Source organism: Artemia franciscana, chromosome 18, assembly GCF_032884065.1.
Source record: "Artemia franciscana chromosome 18, ASM3288406v1, whole genome shotgun sequence".
NCBI lineage: Eukaryota > Metazoa > Arthropoda > Branchiopoda > Anostraca > Artemiidae > Artemia > Artemia franciscana.
In genome coordinates, this window is record NC_088880.1 from 12835656 (window position 1) to 12854473 (window position 18818).

At 36.1% G+C, this 18818-nt stretch overlaps 2 protein-coding genes across 3 annotated transcripts in view; both read left to right on the forward strand.

The window, feature by feature from the left end:
• The window catches only part of LOC136038634 (lysine-specific histone demethylase 1A-like), a gene marked incomplete at its 3' end in the record, with an annotated part of 406525 nt that overhangs the window by 230578 nt on the left and 157129 nt on the right, over positions 1 to 18818 (forward strand).
• LOC136038633 (transcription initiation factor TFIID subunit 2-like) overlaps positions 1 to 18818 on the forward strand; it is an 80807-nt gene that overhangs the window by 7833 nt on the left and 54156 nt on the right. Inside the window, exons 2-6 of one of the 2 annotated variants that reach the window (XM_065721876.1) lie at positions 565 to 619; positions 2719 to 2885; positions 6172 to 6388; positions 13228 to 13466; positions 16826 to 17047. In XM_065721876.1, the coding sequence (XP_065577948.1) occupies positions 565 to 619; positions 2719 to 2885; positions 6172 to 6388; positions 13228 to 13466; positions 16826 to 17047 (900 nt within the window). The remainder of the gene's footprint in view (positions 1 to 564; positions 620 to 2718; positions 2886 to 6171; positions 6389 to 13227; positions 13467 to 16825; positions 17048 to 18818) is intronic. The other variant, XM_065721878.1, reaches the window with a different exon arrangement.

The following is an 18818-nucleotide window of genomic DNA, read 5'->3' on the forward strand; positions in this document are numbered from 1 at the left end:
TTCCACTAAATAAATAAGTCATGTCTCAATTTTTGTAACATTTTGTCATGGTTAAAGGCACTATTTAACACTAATTGTGGAATTACATTTAGCAGGCACACGAAAATGGGATTTCTAAATACTATAGCCTTTTTTTGCAATTGGCATCTTTGTTATTATTACTTATTTATTTAATTGTAACCCACAAATGAACATAGATAATGTCACTGTGGAGTAATAGAAAGAAAAAACTAACACAATAATATCATAACGAATATACCATACAATATCACAATCAAATCCTGTTAACAATTCATACCAGACCAACAATATCATAATTGACATGACACACAATAGAAAAAAATACTGGAGAAATTTATTTGGTGTTCTCTTTAGTCCTATACTATATCCATTAATAGATCAGCTAAGACATCCTTACATATAGTATTTGGTTCAGATAATAATTGTTTTCAATGTAAGGTCACCAAGTCAAGAGATATGGATACAAGTAGGCTAGACTAATTGTAGACACCATTTGTATATTTGCACTTTCTTTTGAATTTACACATTACATTTCATTTTCAGATGTCAGCAGATTCTAAGTCTAACAGGAATAAATTTGCAGCGGCAGACTCTTATTGTAAGTACCTGTAACTACATCTCTAGTTTGTTTCATGTTACTTTGTATTCAAAGTGCAGGCATCAGAAAAAAATAATGGTGTGATGAGGCTGTATTTAGGAAATTAGTTCCAGGGTGGGTATAGGTGACACCCAATGAAAACCTAATCATAGAATTAGGCAACATATATAATAAAAATGGTTTGTTTGTATTGAAGTAAAAACAAAAAAGACATTTAAATGTCACAAAATCATTGGTTTTTGTTTGTGGTCGATGCTCTGCCATTTTGCCCTCCAAGGTAAGAGCTCTTAGCTTATATTATCTGGACTATGTCAGAAAATCCTTGTAAAAATGAATAGTCCAACTAATTTCCGCTTCCGACATATTTCAGATGTTCTCTTTCAGTTCAGATGTGAATAAGCCAATAAATTCAATGGAAAATTTTTATGCTTCTTTTGGGGAATGGTTTTTTTCAATGGCGAAAAAGTCTTGAAAATTTCAATCCAATGTCCAGACTCTTTGAAGAGTCTTCAATATTTGCATACAGCATGGTAAATAAAGAATCAATGTCTTCCTGTGGACCCACCAATAATTGCAAAATAGACTTAATGTAGTAGCATGCCCTTGCTGAGTCACATTTAATGACTTGAAGAACTCTATATAAGAGTAACATTAGGCAAAGAGTTCTTTTACTATAACTAAACTTGTTACAGATGGCTGTTGCTCAATTAAGATTACCAATTTTTCTTGAAAGATCAAGGTTTGAATTTTTCTTTCAAAAAATTCTTTTACCTTTTTCACATGATGACCATTGGTCTTCGCTGCAAAGGTTAGAAGTTTGGCTAGAAGTGCAATGCATAGTGGGTAGCAAATCATCCGACACTTCTCGTGTTTTCCCCCCAGATTTTTCTAGGTACTCATTTAGAGCTGGGTCGACTCTATCTGAGTTTACAGAGTCACACCGTCGAACCCCGTTCCAAACTAAATAACCAGCAACAACAGGCGTCGAACCCCTGACCTCAGGATTTCAAGTCTGGAGCACTAACCACTTGGCTAGGACGGCTTGCAACTGGTTCTGCTTGGCGGAAAATCTCAGCATTGGAGCTTTCTTTTTGAGGTTGTTTCAGTGCTTGTTGCATAGGTGGTATCCCAAAAGGCGTTGTTATATAGCATAAACTTGACAGGAGAACCAAAAGCTGAAGATTTTGGCAGGTATTGTTGGGAAGTTTTGGCAGTTATTAAGGATCCATTATTTGTGCAGGTATTTTCATCCTTCTTTCATCGAAGTTTTAGAAACATCACAACCTTTTTTTTCCAAAAATTCATTAAATGACTGTTTCTGTGAATGAAAAGAGAGGAAGGAACACATTTAAAAAATAAAAAAAACTTCTAGTTAGACCTATCTTGGGAAGGTAATGAGATTGGGGAACACAGAGTAGACGAATCCAATATTACTATTACTTTTAGGGAAATGTTGTAAATCTCATTTTTCAAAAATAATCACATATTGGGTTTTGAATTATCTTAGCCAAATTTCTCGGGATTTCACGTTTTTATCCAAACTTGAGTACTTTTGACACGCCTGTTCTGAAAAGGCTCTATTATATCCCTGTCCTATTTTTGTGCAAACTTAATCAGAATTTCGTCTTCTAATATCGAATAGCAGATGGTTATATTCACCCATTTAACAATATCAGCTTGAGTTGTAAAGATATTGATAATTATTTAGTTGTGACCCACAATAAATTGTTGAGTGAACAATGAGAATAGAAAAAACTTTCAATTTAAAGACAGCAATCAAATCTTGCCTTAAAGGAGCCTTCTCAACAAGCCTAGGTACCTCAAACAACAAAAATATTTCTGGGGATTTATTTTCTAACTGGTGTAATTATATGTAAATAGTTTTTTTGAACCATATTGCCTTTCAGTTTTTAAGTAAAACAGAATTAAAAGTGGGCAAATACCACAGCAAGGGTAGCGAGTGGAAGGAGAGACAGAAAACTTTCTTTTATATGGCCTATATACTGTATTTTTTCCTTTCAAATCTGAAGTGCAATTTTAAGCAGCGTGATTTTGTGTTATTTGTGCCAAAAGATCTCTTTAATCATTTTATTTTACAGGGATACACAGAGCTTCATTTAGTGCCTACCAGCGACGCTCAATTTAGGATAATCAGTCTGAATTGCAAGCAATGCAGGGTTTACAAAGTAGTTATCAACGACAATTTTGAAGCCCAATTCCAGTATTTTGACCCTACATTGGAAGTATGCCAACTTGATTTCAAAAAGTAACCACTTAGTTATCTGTTATTTTGTAGCTCTTAATCAAAGTCTCCGTCAGGTATTTGATAAAAACAGCTTTTTTTCGTGACTTGTTCAGATAAGCTGAATGCACATTTAGTTGGAATGTGCATTTGGATTGTATTTCTTGGAATTAACAAAAGACCTCTATTTTTTTGCAAATCTAAATAGAGCAGAATAATTCTATTTCAACAAATCAAACTTATTTGCCTATCCAAGACCCCACAAAGGATTTTGATTTGGGGAGGGAGGGTTGTCTATTGGAAAAACATTTATTTTTCAAGTTTTAAGACAGTAACCGAAAAGTATGTAATTTTAATCTGTTTTAGGATTTGACGAAGGACAAGGGTCTGGCAGAGGGGAAATTCAACTTCTTTTCTTGGTATTCTTCTCCTTTTTATTTTTTCTATACCTATTAGAAACAAAATATTGGCAATTTGTCTGAAACAGACTAAGAAATTTGTATAAAAAGTAAAGCGAACTGTGTCATACAATATATGGCTTATTATTCTCTTATTAGTAAACTGAACTGACTGAAGACTATTAAAAATTAGTTTTTTTTACTAACGAAATTTCGTTGCAATTTTACTCTGCATCAGTGACGTTTCTTTCAGTATAACTGTACATTAACCAAAAATTCATTGGCCAAAAGCCCAGTAACTCGTGTCTTAAGGACCCAATATATGTATAGGTGAAATTGAGAGTATAAGATTCTTTTAGTAATAGCCAAATTAGGGCTATTCATATACATTATGACTCCAAGACTCGTTGTAGGTGGTTTAGTTATAGCTCAAGTTCTAAGATTATCAGCTAAAGATTACGCTGCCCACTTTTTCATGCAAATAAACATAATGAAATGCACCTGGTCGCTATATTCATGCATAAATTCGACCGTCAGGCTGGTCAGAATCTATTGAAAACAACTTTTATTTATTTATTTGTTTTTTGGTGTTTATTTTCATAGGCTAGAATTTCGAGGATTTTTGTTTTCGTGTTGCTTGATAGATAAATGCAACTGAAGCATAAGGGTGGGAGGTTGCCCCTCAAGAGGCTGGTGGAGTCGTATTAATGTAAAGAAAATTAAACAGAACCCAAGCCAAGTGGGTAGGATCACCCTGGGTCAATCTCTGGCCTTCAAGCTCCCTCCTCAGCTGCAACATAAAGAACAAAGAAGAGACGAGAAGGACAACTTAAAACACACAATAAAGGAAACATCAAGAGAGATAGAAATACGACAATTCAAATAAAACAAGAGACCATGTATTGTTTCTAAAAACCCAAAAGAGTCTTAAAGTGTCATGAGTAAAGCAGAACGTAATTTATGTAATTATTTAAAAAATACTTTTATTGTTTAATTTATACGGTTTAATTTATGGAACTTAACAACTATATATATATAATTAGTACACTTTAATTAGTATACTATTTGATTGTATATTGCTTTTGCATACTATCTTTTATACTAACGGAGTTTATGACAAAATACCTATTATCTATGGGACTAATTAGTTTATTCCAATTCAGTCGTAGTTCTGCCGTGGTGTACAGCGCTTACATTCTTTTCCGCCTAAAATCATTCACTAACTTTTAAGGCAATGTATTTTTTCTTCTTTGTGTTTACGAGGTCTATAAATAACATAGTTCATTTCATAAGTGTCATGTTTTATGGTTCATACCTAAATATTCAAAATCTCAATATTTATTAAGATTTCAAATTGAATATTGATAATGCCTTGATACTAATTAAGCTCTATTTTGTCCTATCTGACAGTTTCATATTTAGATAGAAGTAATTTTTTCTGACAATTTTTGATGAGAGTTACTATAAATGCTTGAGACAAATTTGGCGATAAAATCAAAACGGAATATGCCTATAAATCTGTAATTGTAAATAAGTTGACATTTTCTTATTTAAGAAAATTGCAGCAACATGCTTACTTTTAAAAAATGATCTTTCATTAAATTTGAATTAACTTTCAAGATTTTTGATTGTCAATAATTCATTGCACAAAAAATGGGATTCTTGAAAAATTTAATCAAAGCTTTATGAAAAACAATTTAAAAAGGCGAGGTTGTATTTATTGTAAATAATGAGAAAATGCCAACTTGTGGATATTTGAGTCATTTAAGGAATAATTTTGTCATATAAAAAATTTTGACCGGATGCATTTGTGGAAAAGAGGGTGTGTGTAGTGGGGGGGGGGGGGTTAAATACCCCCCGATCCCTTTTAACGCATAAAAAGGTAAATCGAACTTTGAATTTCGAATCAAATGAGCCACTTCTAAAGTTTATACAACCTCCTCTTACATAAAACCTTATGAGCCCTCAGGGAATAACTTAAAATACTTGTCCCGGGGCTCTAGGGGTTTGTGTCGACTCTGGAGTTTTCATTATCTGATTTTTGAACTATTTTTAACAAAATAACTGTCAAAATTTTTATCGGATGGGTTTGGGGAAAAATGGCGTGGGAAGGGGGAGGGTAGTTGCCCTTTGGTCTCTTTCGACTCTTTAAAAGTAAACTAGAACTTTCGATTTCCAATCAAATGAGCCCTCTTTATTGTTTATACGAGCATCCCTTCTATAAGAACCATATATACCCTAAGGGCATAACTTATAACGCCTCCCTCGGGCCTTGGAGGGTTGTGTTGACCTTGTAGTTTTTATTATCTGATATTTGGACAATTTTTAACAAAATGGCTGTCACGATATTTTTATCAGATAAGTTTGAGGAAAAAGGGCGTCGGGGGCTAGTAGCCCTCTCATCTCTTTTGACTCTTAAAAGTGAACTAGAACTTTCAATTTCCAATCAAATGAGCCCTCTCTGAAGTTTATTCTAGCATCCCTTTTATAAGAACCAAATATACTCCAGGGTATAACTTACAACGCCTGCCCTGGGCCCTGGGGGGTTGTGTCGATCCTCATTGTGATGTTGCACTTCTTTTTTCAGAGAGAATGAAATAATAGTGTTGATATTAAACTCAAGTAATTTACTGTGTGTCTTTTTATTGTGTTCCGCTTCAGTGTTAAGATATGTAGGCCGATAGTAATATTTTTTTAAATGCATTTCTAATGTAAAACTATCAATAACCGTTAAGCATATGTGCTTAGTGAGGCCAGGTATAAAAAAATTGTTTAAAGCATGACTATTGGGACTTTCTAAGTTTTCTAATTGCGTGTGAGCAATTTTCAATGTTTATGCGTGTGGGGGGGGGGGGGGGTAGGACCAGGATCTTGCATATTCGAGAACTTTTTCGTACATTTGTATTTTACAGACGGAGTGCGGAAGATTTTAGCGCCTCACATCAGACTGCCCTAAGGCTAGTGGACCCTGATAACAATGCTGGTGAATTAAAGATACGAATACCACCGGAGGCCTCGTACCTCATTATTAAGGATCGACCTTTTCGAGTTGGTATTGAATTTTCTTTAGAGCAGCCAAATGGAGGGATTCATTTTGTTTCACCGAAAGTCGATGGCGCTCCTACTGAGGTAATTAATTTAGTAAATTGGTATGGTTAATTCAAAACCAACTGCTTGGGGGGTATTTAAATATGACGAAAATGTCCTCTCCTTTTGAAATTTATTAATTGTGTTTGCTTGTTATCTTGAAGACTGGTAAAACGTTTACCATAATTCAAATTTATAAATTAAGCTACGTAGTTATCTAATTTTTATTAGTTACATTTTTGTTATTACAATTATTACCTTATCAGCGCATTGAAGGTGGGAGGGAGGTAATGTGGACCCCCTGCCCAGTGAGGAAATATTTCTCGTGTTTTCGACAACCCCTCCGCTCTCCCTCAGAAACATCTTAAGATGTTTGTAGGGGATGAGTTGTGTTTTCGGAAACATTCTTTCTCCAAAAGTTGCAACGTTGTCTACGTACGATTTTTTTTTCTTTTCTTTTTGGACATGTGCTTTAGTATTACTGGAGTCCATTGTTTAAATCATAAATAGAGGGTTAGCCGTTTTTCATCGTCTAGATTGTTTAACTCTATCTTGTAAGCTCTAGTATTTTACTGGGTGTGGTTTGAGGACGTATTTACATTACAGTAATTACTAGTGAGACTGGTTTGAAGACCATACAATACAGTTTATTGTATTATTATCCTACAGATAGGGATAGATGTTGTCTTAGCTTAGCCCGACTTAGTATTGGAAAGTAAACTACTAATGGTAATGGACTGATATAATCGTGTATGTTTAGTAACCTAGTTGTAAAAAATATGATATTTGAGCATAAAATAATCCAGAAATTAATTTGTACTCATTAGATGGCTGTACGAGTAACTTTATTGATTGTGCTACTGTGAATTGAAGGTTGGTTGAATGAATAGAGGGCACTAAGATATATATCAGGTAGTTTTCATGCTGATAGACTTTTGGAAGGTAAATAAAAAGGAATATTCAAAGAGCAGTTGGATATAAGATTGGTCATTTGAAGATTTGATAATGTTTTATGCTAGTTCGAGTTAAGTTTAGAAATGACCCCAATGAGTAATAAAGATAGTATTAAGGATCAATGGGGCAGTATATTCGGAGAGTGTTATACCGAGTCATAGGCTTAAGAACTTATATGGAAAACAAAGACAAAAGCTCCTGATACTTTAGAAGAGAAGAAAAATTTATCTAGTAAAAAGGGGTAAATGTTGATATTGAAAAGATTGAACAATAACAAGACTTCAGCAGCGTTCGGACTCGCCTATAAATTCCAATAAATTCCTATATTCTAATGCACTCCTATAAAATGCCTATATTTTGGCTAAAATCCTATTATTTCTATATTTTTGACTGAAGACCACTAAGAACATTGCTCATGATTTGCAATTTTCACTTCTCTTTAAGTAAGCCAAGATGTGCTTTTCTTTTTGCTTTTGACTCTGTTGTAGACTGAGCAGTCTTTCGGTGTAGATCGATAATTAATTACAACTGTTGAGCGGTTTGAACTTAACAAATGTTTTTGTACTGGGCTTAGTAAGCTGCTTCTGCCTGGGCTATGCTGTTGTGTTGACTTAGTAGCCTATGTTTTGTTTTTGTCATGTTGGGCCTGTCCGAAATGAACAAAGATCAGTATATAGGCTAGCAGTATCTGCTTAATGAGACTGGAGCTCTTGCGACTCATGCGTTTCCTGCCTGAACGCTATTTTAAAGGCTGATGCGAATACAGCCCAGTTTTGGACATATCCATATTTTTTCTTTTTATGGTCTTTTAATCTTGGGATGCTATTTTGTAGGTGATGCTTGGTAATTAAGTATGAGGCCTACCAAGTTTAATTGTTCATGGCTTACTAAGACGGATTGCAGCGGTAGAAAGATTGGCGAATGGTGTAAGGTTGGGAACTACCAATACTCGTTCTTTTGCAAGTTCTGCTTGAAAAATTTTGGTTGCACAGCTGGGGTTACTCAGGGGTAAACCAACATGTGCGATCTGCAGAACACAAAGCCGCAGTTACTGCTTAACTACATCCACTATAGCTTCATCTGAATGGACAATTTCGAGTTGATGAAACAACCAAAGATAAACCTTTGGTTGGTACAAGCATGTTTTGTGAGCGTGATACCGCTTATAAAGCTGGGTCAATATAGGCACTTCAGACGGTACAGAGTTCCATGTCTGCTAACTCTTCAGACCATATTGTCGCAACCTTCCATGCGATGTTCCCCAGTAAAATCTCTGACGAAGTGCCCCTATGTGCAATGAAACTCATGTATCTGATCACCGATGCACTGCATCCTTACTGTAAGCAAATGCTTGTGAAGGACATTCAGTCATATCTTGTACTAGAATATGACGAGACAACCAACAACGCTGGCATGAAAGAGTTACAGATACGTGTTCGTTATTGGTCCTCATATGGAGACGAAATCCAGAGCAGACTTTTATGCACAAGTTTTACGGGCCACGCGACAAGTGATGATCTGTGTAGGAAGATTATGTCAGCCATTGAGCAGAATCAGCTGCCACTTGAAAAACTGATCATGCTTGGAAGTGATGGACCAAACGTTATTAAAAGCGTTTGGAACAGTTTCAATGCAAAAAAAAAGAAAGTGACGGGAAAGGGAATGTTGAATATTGGTACTTGAAACATCCATATAATCCATAACGCTCTCTTGAAAGGTCTTCAGGTGTTCGGAGAAGAAAGTTCCGACTTTGTTAATCTTGTGCATTCATTTTTTGACGGCTGGCCTTCACGTTGCGAATGCCAAAAGAAATTGAAAGTGCCAAGAGAAAGTAAGAGTGCCAGAGAATGCTTTCAAATAGCATGCCCTAAGCCGCTGGCTGACAATCGGACGTGCCCTTGCTAGAATCATGCAGCAGTTGCCGGCAATCTTAGAGCACTTCCTGAACTTCATGCCGAGAGAGAAAAAACTGAAGAAACTTTTGTCCACTCCCAAATTTTGTGAAGATTGTGGCTTATATCAGAAGTCGACGATGAAGGCCCAACTCGATTTTGTTCTAGCCTCAGCAGAACTGTTCATAAGTTTCACCCAACTGTTCCAGAAAGTCTTCTGGTGACGCTTTGTGATGCTTTGCGGATGGGTCTTTACTCCAGATTTCGTGACCGAGAATGAAAATTTCTCACCAGAAATGTTGAAACTTGCTGAAAAATTTGCAGAAAAGCCCATAGTTTCAGAAAATGTGGAACGAGCTTTCCGTGAGAAAGCAACGCTGAAAGACAAGGCCATTTTCTATGTCAATGTGCGAAAACATTTTATTGTGGGCATTCGCCATTTGAACAAATGTCCTCTGGAAAAGGATGGTTTTCTGGAGGCTTTACGCTTTTTGAGTCCGATCAACATGAAGGATTCAAGAAGCATTGCAGTTATAGCGGCTGTGGCACGCGAGATTGCGATTGGAGCAAGCTCAGACATCGCCCAGGCTGAGTGGCTGCTTTTGCGAACGGAAAATGGACCCCATGAGGACATTACTCGGATCGATCATTTTTGGAGCCATTACTTTGGACTGGTGAATGAGCGCGGGGACGGCAAGTACCCGGAACTTACCAAGCTTATCAAAGCAATGCTGACGTTATCGCATGGCAGCGCAGATGTTGAGTGTGGGTTCTCGCGTTCTGGTAGAATTCTCGGTGAAGACCAGGCATTAATGTCTGAACACGTTCTGGATGCGAGACTCATGGTATATGACACGTTGAGACTTTATGGAGGAAAACCAGAACGGTTTGTTATTACAAAAGAATTGTTGAATCTTGCACGTTCTGCACGGTCTCGGTATCAACAATATTTGCATGAAAAGAAAAAAGAGCTATCCGAGAAGGAGAAAGGAGCTTTTGAAGAGGACAACAAGTGGAAGCTGCAGGAGGTCCACGACAAAAAGAAAGAAATTGAAGACCTGGAAAGCGAAAAGAAAACTTAGAGCATCAGAGCAAAGAGAAAAGAGAACAGTAGCAGATACTCTACTTCAAGAAGTGACCGATAGAATGAAGAAGGCTGCCAGGTCCAAGAGTTCCATAGACATTGCCCTATCTGTTTCTTTGCGAAGGTACTGTGAAGTCCAGAACAAGTGAAAGAGAGCAAATGGCGGAATCTGCGAGAATGGAGCAGTCTCTTGCAAAGAGAAAAACTGACCTCATATCGAAATTGATGCCCAAGAAGCAGCAAGAGGGATTCCAGGTATTTTACCTGTATCAGTCAATTTTTGGCACAGTATGTGAATCTGATTTAAAAAAAAAAAAATAAAAAATGCAGAAACTCGGGAAATAACGAATTTACGTGACCAGGCATCCCACGCCATCTACCACCGTTCTGATCCCGAAGACTTCCGAATCCTATATTTGGCCTATTATTGGGCTCGGGAAATCTATATAAATAGGACAGAGCCTATAATTTGAAACGAACCGACCTGTCCGAACCCTGCTTCAGGTACTGATAGCTAAAAAACAGAGTTTTGATACCAGTAGATATATAAGAATCGAATTTGTATGCCGATTTCAAATAGGTAAGTTTAATTAAGTTTGGATTTACCCATCCAATCCTACGAACCTGAGAAAATTTGCATGATTCTCTAAAAAGTGCGAAAACCCCCCTAAAAGTCATAGAATCTCAATGAAAATTACACCGTCAGATTCAGCGTGTCCGAGAACCCTACTGTACAGGTTTCAAGCTCCTATATAAAAAATGTGGAATTTTGTATTTTTTGGCTGGCGAAAGATCACGGTTGTGTGTTTATTGATTTGTTTTGTTTCCCCCAGGGGTGATCATACCGAATCAGTGGCCCTAGAATATCATTTGAATGGAAATTAGAAGTTCTAGTGCCTTTTTTAAGTGACCAAAAAAATTGGAGGGCAACTAGGCCCCCTCCCATGCCTCTTTTCTCTCAAAATGACCTGATCGAAATTTTGAGATAACCATTTTGTTCAGTATAAAGGTCGAATAACTATGCATTTGTGAGATATCAAGACCCCCACAGCCAGTGGGGAAAGCTCTTTAAGTTATAACATTTGTCCATTGTTTACGTATAGTATTTGTTATTGGGAAGTATGCATATCTTTTTCGGGGGGAGGGTCTTCAGGTGGAGTTTTCCATGAGGATAATTTTCTGTGGGGAGGGAAATTTCCTGGGGGTGAATTTTTCAGGGGAAATTTTACACAAGGGGAATTTGCCAGAATTCCTATACATGAAATTCTTCTTATGTCCTACTTGCTCATTGCCTACTCAGTTTTACGCGTGGAGGTGTTAAGGGTATTTGTCCGAGGTAAATTTTCAACAGGATTGAATTGTCTAGAGAATAAATCCGTGGGGAGGAGGGATTTATCCGTGGAGGTTTAGCCAGATTTCCTGGCATTACTTGTAGAACGATCCGAAATAAAAAAAAAACAGGTCTTTAAACTGAAAGTAAGGAGCAGCATTAAAACTTACTACGAACAGAAACTATTTCGTAAATTAAGGGGGTTGTTCCTCCTCAGTACCTTGCTCTTTACGCTAAAGTTTTAATTCTGTCCCAATTCCTTAAGAACGACTCCTGAAACCCTGTTCGTTTAATCAGAATAATAAGAAGCTTTTTTTAAAAGTACTAAAAAACTTTAGCGTAAAGAGCGAGGTGTTGAGGAGGAGCAACCCCCCTCATATGCGTAATAATTTCTCTTAGTTTTAAGTTTTAATGCTACTCCTTACTTTCAGTTGAAAAAAACTTGTTTATTTATATTTAATCTGCAGTAAGGCGTCGTAAAAAATTGCCTTGACTGCTCATTTCTGTATTGACCCGAGTTAGTCACTCAAGTAACATATGTTGTCGACTCGTGGGCTCCATACAGGACAAGCGTAATTTTTGTATCAAGTACGTGAAGTAAGCCATTCTCAGTTATGATACTGAAAAACCAGCTTGAAGCGTTAAGATAAGAGTGCATCTCTCACAATTTGCCTTTCGAGTAATTTTTTCAACATGAGTATTAAAAGATCAGTAAGTGTTAAATGCGAGAATAATAGCTGAAGTTGCACATAGGAATGGTGAAGCAGGACACACAATCTCTCTTCAGGAGATTAAAGCCAGGGATTTGGACCCTTTGATTTGAGGACTGTAAATAGTACATTGGTCTTTAAACTTGTTATGTCAGTTAAGTCTGTTAAAGTAATTAGTGCTCTGTGTACAATAATAATATTGTTGTGGTTTAGTTAGGAAGTGTTGGAACGTAGTATTTTAGTGTGGAATCAAGAGTTAAGCGATGTTGTGTCTTATCTCAGTTTATGTATACAGTTTTAATGGACTTTGTCCTAAATAACACAAGAAATTCTATTGGAGAACATCGTAGCGGAGGGGAAGGAAGTAGAACTCGTAGACTTTGGTTTTAACAATGGTTTAAGTGTCCTCTTATGTCACTTATTTTTTTTTCAACTTTATGCTATAGTCTGTCCTGCCAGACATTAGGAAGAACTTCAAAATTGGTCGTTCTGTGTGTTCACCAGATCTCGATGTACTGGGAATGCTTAAAAGACAAACTCTACGCTATTTCACGTAAATTAAATGCTGAATTAAGAGCAGCCAGTAAACGGGAATTGGAATGAATACCGAATACCGGCACATTTAAGTAACTTCGAGAGCGGGGCCTTGGCTACTACAAACGGTAGTCTGACAACAATGGTGATAAAACTAGAAATGTCTTTAGATTCTATTGCAGTTTTGAAAAAAAAGACATGTACTGTAATTAACACCGTTTTTACAACTGTTCAAATTTAAATGGTATCCAAGTTTTTAAGGATGCTCTGTAACGAAAGATTCTTTGTGGTCAGTAGTGCTTTATTAGTATCTTGAGGTATAGTATCTTAAAATATGACACTTGTCTTTTTCTGGTAAGTATATTTCACTTTTCTAGAAGCCAAGTCAGATGTTCACCTTTGGTTGGCAGAATTCTTCCCGGCTTTGGTTTCCGTGCATTGACTCATTTGCTGAGGTATGTACTTGGAAACTTGAGTTCACCGTTGACGAGTCTTTGACTGCCGTTTCATGTGGAGATCTTGTTGAAGTTGTATACACTCCTGATATGAGACGGAAAACATTCTACTATTCGCAAACGGTCCCAACAGCGGCTCCAAATATTGCATTGGCTGTTGGGTAAGTATATAGAAGTGACTAAGGCCTTACTTGGTTTTAATTATGTTAATGAAAAATTGTCAAGATCTGATTAGGAAAGGTTTACTAAAATAATGAAGCTGAACTTAGAATGAACCTGACTTAACCAACAATATTCTCGCTCTCTATTATAGGATAAGAGCATTGACAGAAGAAAAAGAGAGGGATAGGGAAATTTATTATAACAAAAGAAATGCAACATTAGTTTAAAGCCCTCCCCGAGCAGTTAAATGCTTGTCTGAGAAGTTGGTAAATTACTTACATTGCTGCAGTAAAACATGGTAATGGAACAGGTCGTAAAATTTGTGAATTCTTTGTTCAAGGGGCATGGGTTTGATCCCTGTTTTAGCCAATTATTCAATTTGGGGCGGTGGTCAGTGGCGTGACAGTAAGCTCAGCCAGAGTTGACCCAGCTCTAAAAGGGTACCTTGAGAAATCTGGGGAAGGTAATCAGGAAGGGTGTGCGAAAGCACGGGAGGGCTGGCTCCCATTCCCCCATTGCACTTCCTGGCTGAAGGGCCACGATACGGAGATCAGCAACCTCGGTTTGGACCTTGAGGGTCTAGTGTCGTCATACTTACTTTTTACTTACTATTTCTCGTCCGGTAGTGCAAACCTTAAAATAAAGATCGCTATAATGTTTATATTGCAAAGCAAACACCCCAAGAGTCAGCCCGAAAAAAAATATCAGAAAAAGAAACTGATTTAGAAATCATACTTGCTAGAAATGTTTCTTTGTTTACTTTCTTAAATACAGACGTAACACCAATATATTTTAATCTTGAATAAAATAGTTTTAGCTCCTGGTCTAATATGAAGGATTGAAAACTTTGTCCATGTTTAAATGATCATTGAGGTATCAACATCTGTAGAGAACCAAGTATAATTAGGAACCGGGACCTCAAGTACATAGAGCTATCAAAAATATGCAAGGTGTATGCAATGAAAATGCTCAGGTAATAAGAATGTAAAGTGGTAAAGCCACTCGGCGCAATAGTAACCGAAACTCTAAAAAAGGTGTCTTGATTTGAAAATCGGTCAGAAAAAAAAAAAATAAAACAAAAAATTCAGCTCGAAGTAAGGAGCAACATTAAAACTGAAAACGAAGAGGAATCATTGCGCATTAGAGGGACTGCCCCTTTCCACACCCTCGCTTTATGCTCTAAAGTTTGACTTTTTATCCCAATTCCTTAAGAACGGTTCCCGAAACACAAGGGCTGTTGAACTTGAATAAGAAGTATTTTTAAAGAACTTCAAGACTCTCGCGTGAATAGTGATGGATGAAGAAAGGGCAATCCCCTCTTACACATGGTAATTTCCGTTCGTTTTAAGTTTTGTTGTTGCTCCTTACTTTCAGTTGAAAATTTTTCTTTTATTTAAAATAAACATAAGAAGTCAGGTGAGTAGGAACCTCCTCTTCATTATCATGGGGAAAATAATCTATCAACTTTAGCATCTCCTTGTAGTTTCCTTTTTACATATTTTAGGCTAATTAATAAAAAAAACGTTTCTCAAAAGAAAACAAAGAGCAATTTTAAAATATAAACAAACTGAAATTATCCTCTATATGACCCCCCCCCTTTGTTCAATCCCTTGCTTTTTACGTGAAAATTTACCTTTTTTTATTGCTGGTTCAAGGACGAAAGAATAATATAAAAAAATAATTTTTTTTTTTTGTAATTACTGATGAATAGGATGAGTTTTTCTATTCGTTTTTGCCTTAGACAAAAAAAAGTTTTATTTGATTTGTTCTGAATTTAAAACACTTTCAACTGCCAACTGTCTGTTTTGTAACCTCAAAAATGCTTACTAGTTAAATCACTAGTTAAACTGTTATCACCAGTTAATCACTAATCACAGTCAAATCACTAGTTAACCAGTTAATCACTAGTTAAACATTAGTGTGAAGAGCGGTTGAGTGGGCCTATTGGAATCGACCCAGGGATCGATGTCTAGTGCTTTCAGGCTGATCGGAAACGTTGATGTCTGCTTTGGAAGGGCCTTAAAGATAATAGTTTTGAGCCTTTTCATTTTTTGGGAGTCTTGGACTCCAAACAATTTTTTTCTATGTTAGGGCTCCCTTGGTCCTTGTACTTGCTACTGTAAGTCTTAAACCGATCAGAGACAAAAACTATTTTGGTCCAGTGTTGTATCTCGTAACACCCACACTCCCAACAAAAAGTCTGGTCTTCTTGGACTAGGGAACGATCTGCGAAAGTTTCTAGCTAATACGATAATTAAGATTAAACATGCTCGCCTTTTTTCTAGTATAATACTGTCTGTGAATGTAGATATCGGACTTCTCAACTATTCTGAAAAAAAAAATGGCTATGCGGAAATTTTGGTTTCATGTCGTGTCTGAGGGTAAAACAAAAAATCGCAGAAAGGGCTGCTAGCCAGGCAATGACTTTATACCCTTAAAAACGACACATGAATTTTCAATTTTCAGGTGAATTTGCCCCCTCCCAAGTTTCTATGACTAGTCTTTTCCATATGAACTGTCTAGAAAAAAATAGTACATGGGAGACACCTCGCTCTCTACTCAATCATCACCGATGACAGTGCTAGTGACTCTGTTTCTTTTAAATGTTTGTAGTATTTGATTCCTAAAAATTCAGTATTTGAAATTCTCTTCTCTGTAGGATAAGATTCAAAGAGTATGGGAAAATGATAAGGCAAGAATTTTGCCCGGAAGGAAACATTTCGGATTTTAAACCTACTTGCGCCATAGATAATATATTATTACCAAGAGAACTAGAAACATAAAAACTAGCTTTATATTTTAATGTATCAAAATCTGGCTTTCAATTAAGGGTCTAAGTTGTTGTTGATCTGCCCAAAAATTTATTGAAAGTTTACAAATTCTTTTATTTGTATGTGTTTTGGAGGATTACAAAATATGGCTTGGTTCATGTGTTGAATAGAGGCTAGTTTTAAAAAAAATGTACAGAAATATACCTATTATGCATTTTAGGTAAAAGATTATTTTCTTAGGTCCAAGTAAATAAAAATCGATAGAAAAATTACACAACTAATAATTTTGTTTTGGCTTTAATAATTAACTTTATGATAACATTAGATAGCTTTGGTTTTTTTTTTCTTTCTAAGAAACGAAGCTGATTGTACCCTTTTTTTCAGTTCCTCACCCTATTTGGACGAGTTATATTTGTGGTGGTGCTGAAGAAGATTGTTCTTTTTCTTCTTTTTCATAGATTAGAACATAGGAAGAAAAAAATTAGATAAGAATCCATTAATAAAGGAAAATGGACCATTTTTCTTTTGATTTCTTGAAAAAAATACTAAATGGGGAAAACTAAAGGGAGAAAACTTTCCTTTTCCAGGCCATTTGAAGTGTACGTTGACCCTCAGATGCACGAAGTTACTCACTTTTGTCTGCCACCATTGTTGCCACTTTTGAAGCACGTTGCCAAATACTTTCGGGAAGCCCTTCAGTTTTATGAAGAAACACTTGGCTCTCGGTTCGTCTATTCCTCATACAAGGTCGTCTTTGTAGATGAAGCCTATCAGGATATTTCTTCCTTTGCATCATTAACTATCATGAGGTAAGTTCTCCTCATATCTATTTGTCATATGTTCTCATAGTCGCCGATATTTCCTCTTATGGTTTAAAATCTTTTCTGGGTTAAATGATGAATTAATGGTTCTCAATGAACATCCATAGATCTAAAAAGATTAAAGATGACCTGCCTCCCTTTTTCGTATAATTTTGTAAAATTAACGTTAATAAGGGAAAAGGGGATAAATTTTATTTTTCATAAGAGGAGAAGGGATACAAAGTCTGGGTTCGTGTTACAATGATGAAAGGTGAATTAGTCAAAGAGCAATACCAGGACTAAAACATGTTTACAAAAGAAATAAAAAAAAATAAGTCAATCATAAAAAAGAAATAAAAAAATGAATCAAGCATAAAAATAGAAATTAAAAAAATGAGTCAGTCATACAAAATGTATAATCACCTTCAGAGGTAATAATTTAAACATTATCTAAATTGTTCTTATGCACTATCACCTAGAAAGAGGTAAGTATAACTATATATAGGTGTACACTTACTCTTCTATATTAAGCATAAATATGTCTTCCAAATATTCCTCAATACTATCCTCCTTCGTGTGAAGTGTCCAGCCTCAGTTGGGTGAGTTCAAATATTGAGGCCTACAGTCACTTCCCTTTCAAGATGAGTAACTAATTAAGATGGATTATATTAAGCTAGTTTGTGCATTGATGGTTTTAAACGCCCTTTTTAATAAGATAAAATCAAAGTATTTATTGAAAAACAAGATACAAACGTTCATAGGCAACGCCCAAAAATGATATCTTTACGTAAAAATGAAATAAATAAAATAATGAAAAAGGTCACAACTACAGGTTTTAATTAAAACTATAAAAGATACTATAATAGTTTAAACTGGTCAAGAACTAAAACATTATCAAAAGTTTTACGAGTAGCGCTCTGACCCGTAGTAAACCGGTGTCAATTTTGGAACTTTCACAGCCGTTTCCCTGGGGATTTGGGGTCTCAGAGGCACAAAGGAAGACTGGAGGAAGTTCTTGTAAATGGGATGGAAAAGGGGGTTGATCCAAACTTCATTCACAGTTTCTTGCGATAGATATAAAGGGGGTCAAGTTTAAATGTTTCCAGATAAGAAGAGTAAGGCAAAGGGAAACTTCCGTAAATGATTTGTAGCGATCTCTTCTGAAACCGTTCAATGTCTTCACTTTTTTCTTTTGTTAAAGCGAAATGCCACACAGGACATTGATATTCTAAAACTAGAAGGATATACATGCAGAAGATTAATTTTAGTTTATTTTTTGGCTCCTGGAATTTCAAGGGTTTGGCTCATAAGCACCACTTGTCAACCTAACTGACACAGCAAAAGGTTGAAATACATTTGAACCCCTTTAAGAAGCGTTTCAAACAATAACTCTCTCTCAAGAAGCCCTCTCTCAAGATTGCCCCCCTGAAAACACAGCCTCTCAAACAACAAAACGTGTTTAAGATCATGGTGTTTTTCCAGAACAACTATAACACGTTGTCTGTAGAATAGTCTTATTCTGGTAAGTTTAGCTTTAGTGTCAAAGAATGATAATAAAAGATTTGAAACCTATTTAATTTTGTGTTTCATATAACTCAGCGTCATCTACTTAATTTTAGAGTTTTCCATTAGAAATAAAAATGTATTTTTCGAGCAATGTTTAACTAATTTGTCAAAGTTCATCCATAGTAATAGACGACAGACGGGTGTCGATTGCCGTTGATTGCCGAAGTCCGTCGATTGCGTTCGGTCCTTCGATGGCAGTAACTTGTTTTAAATG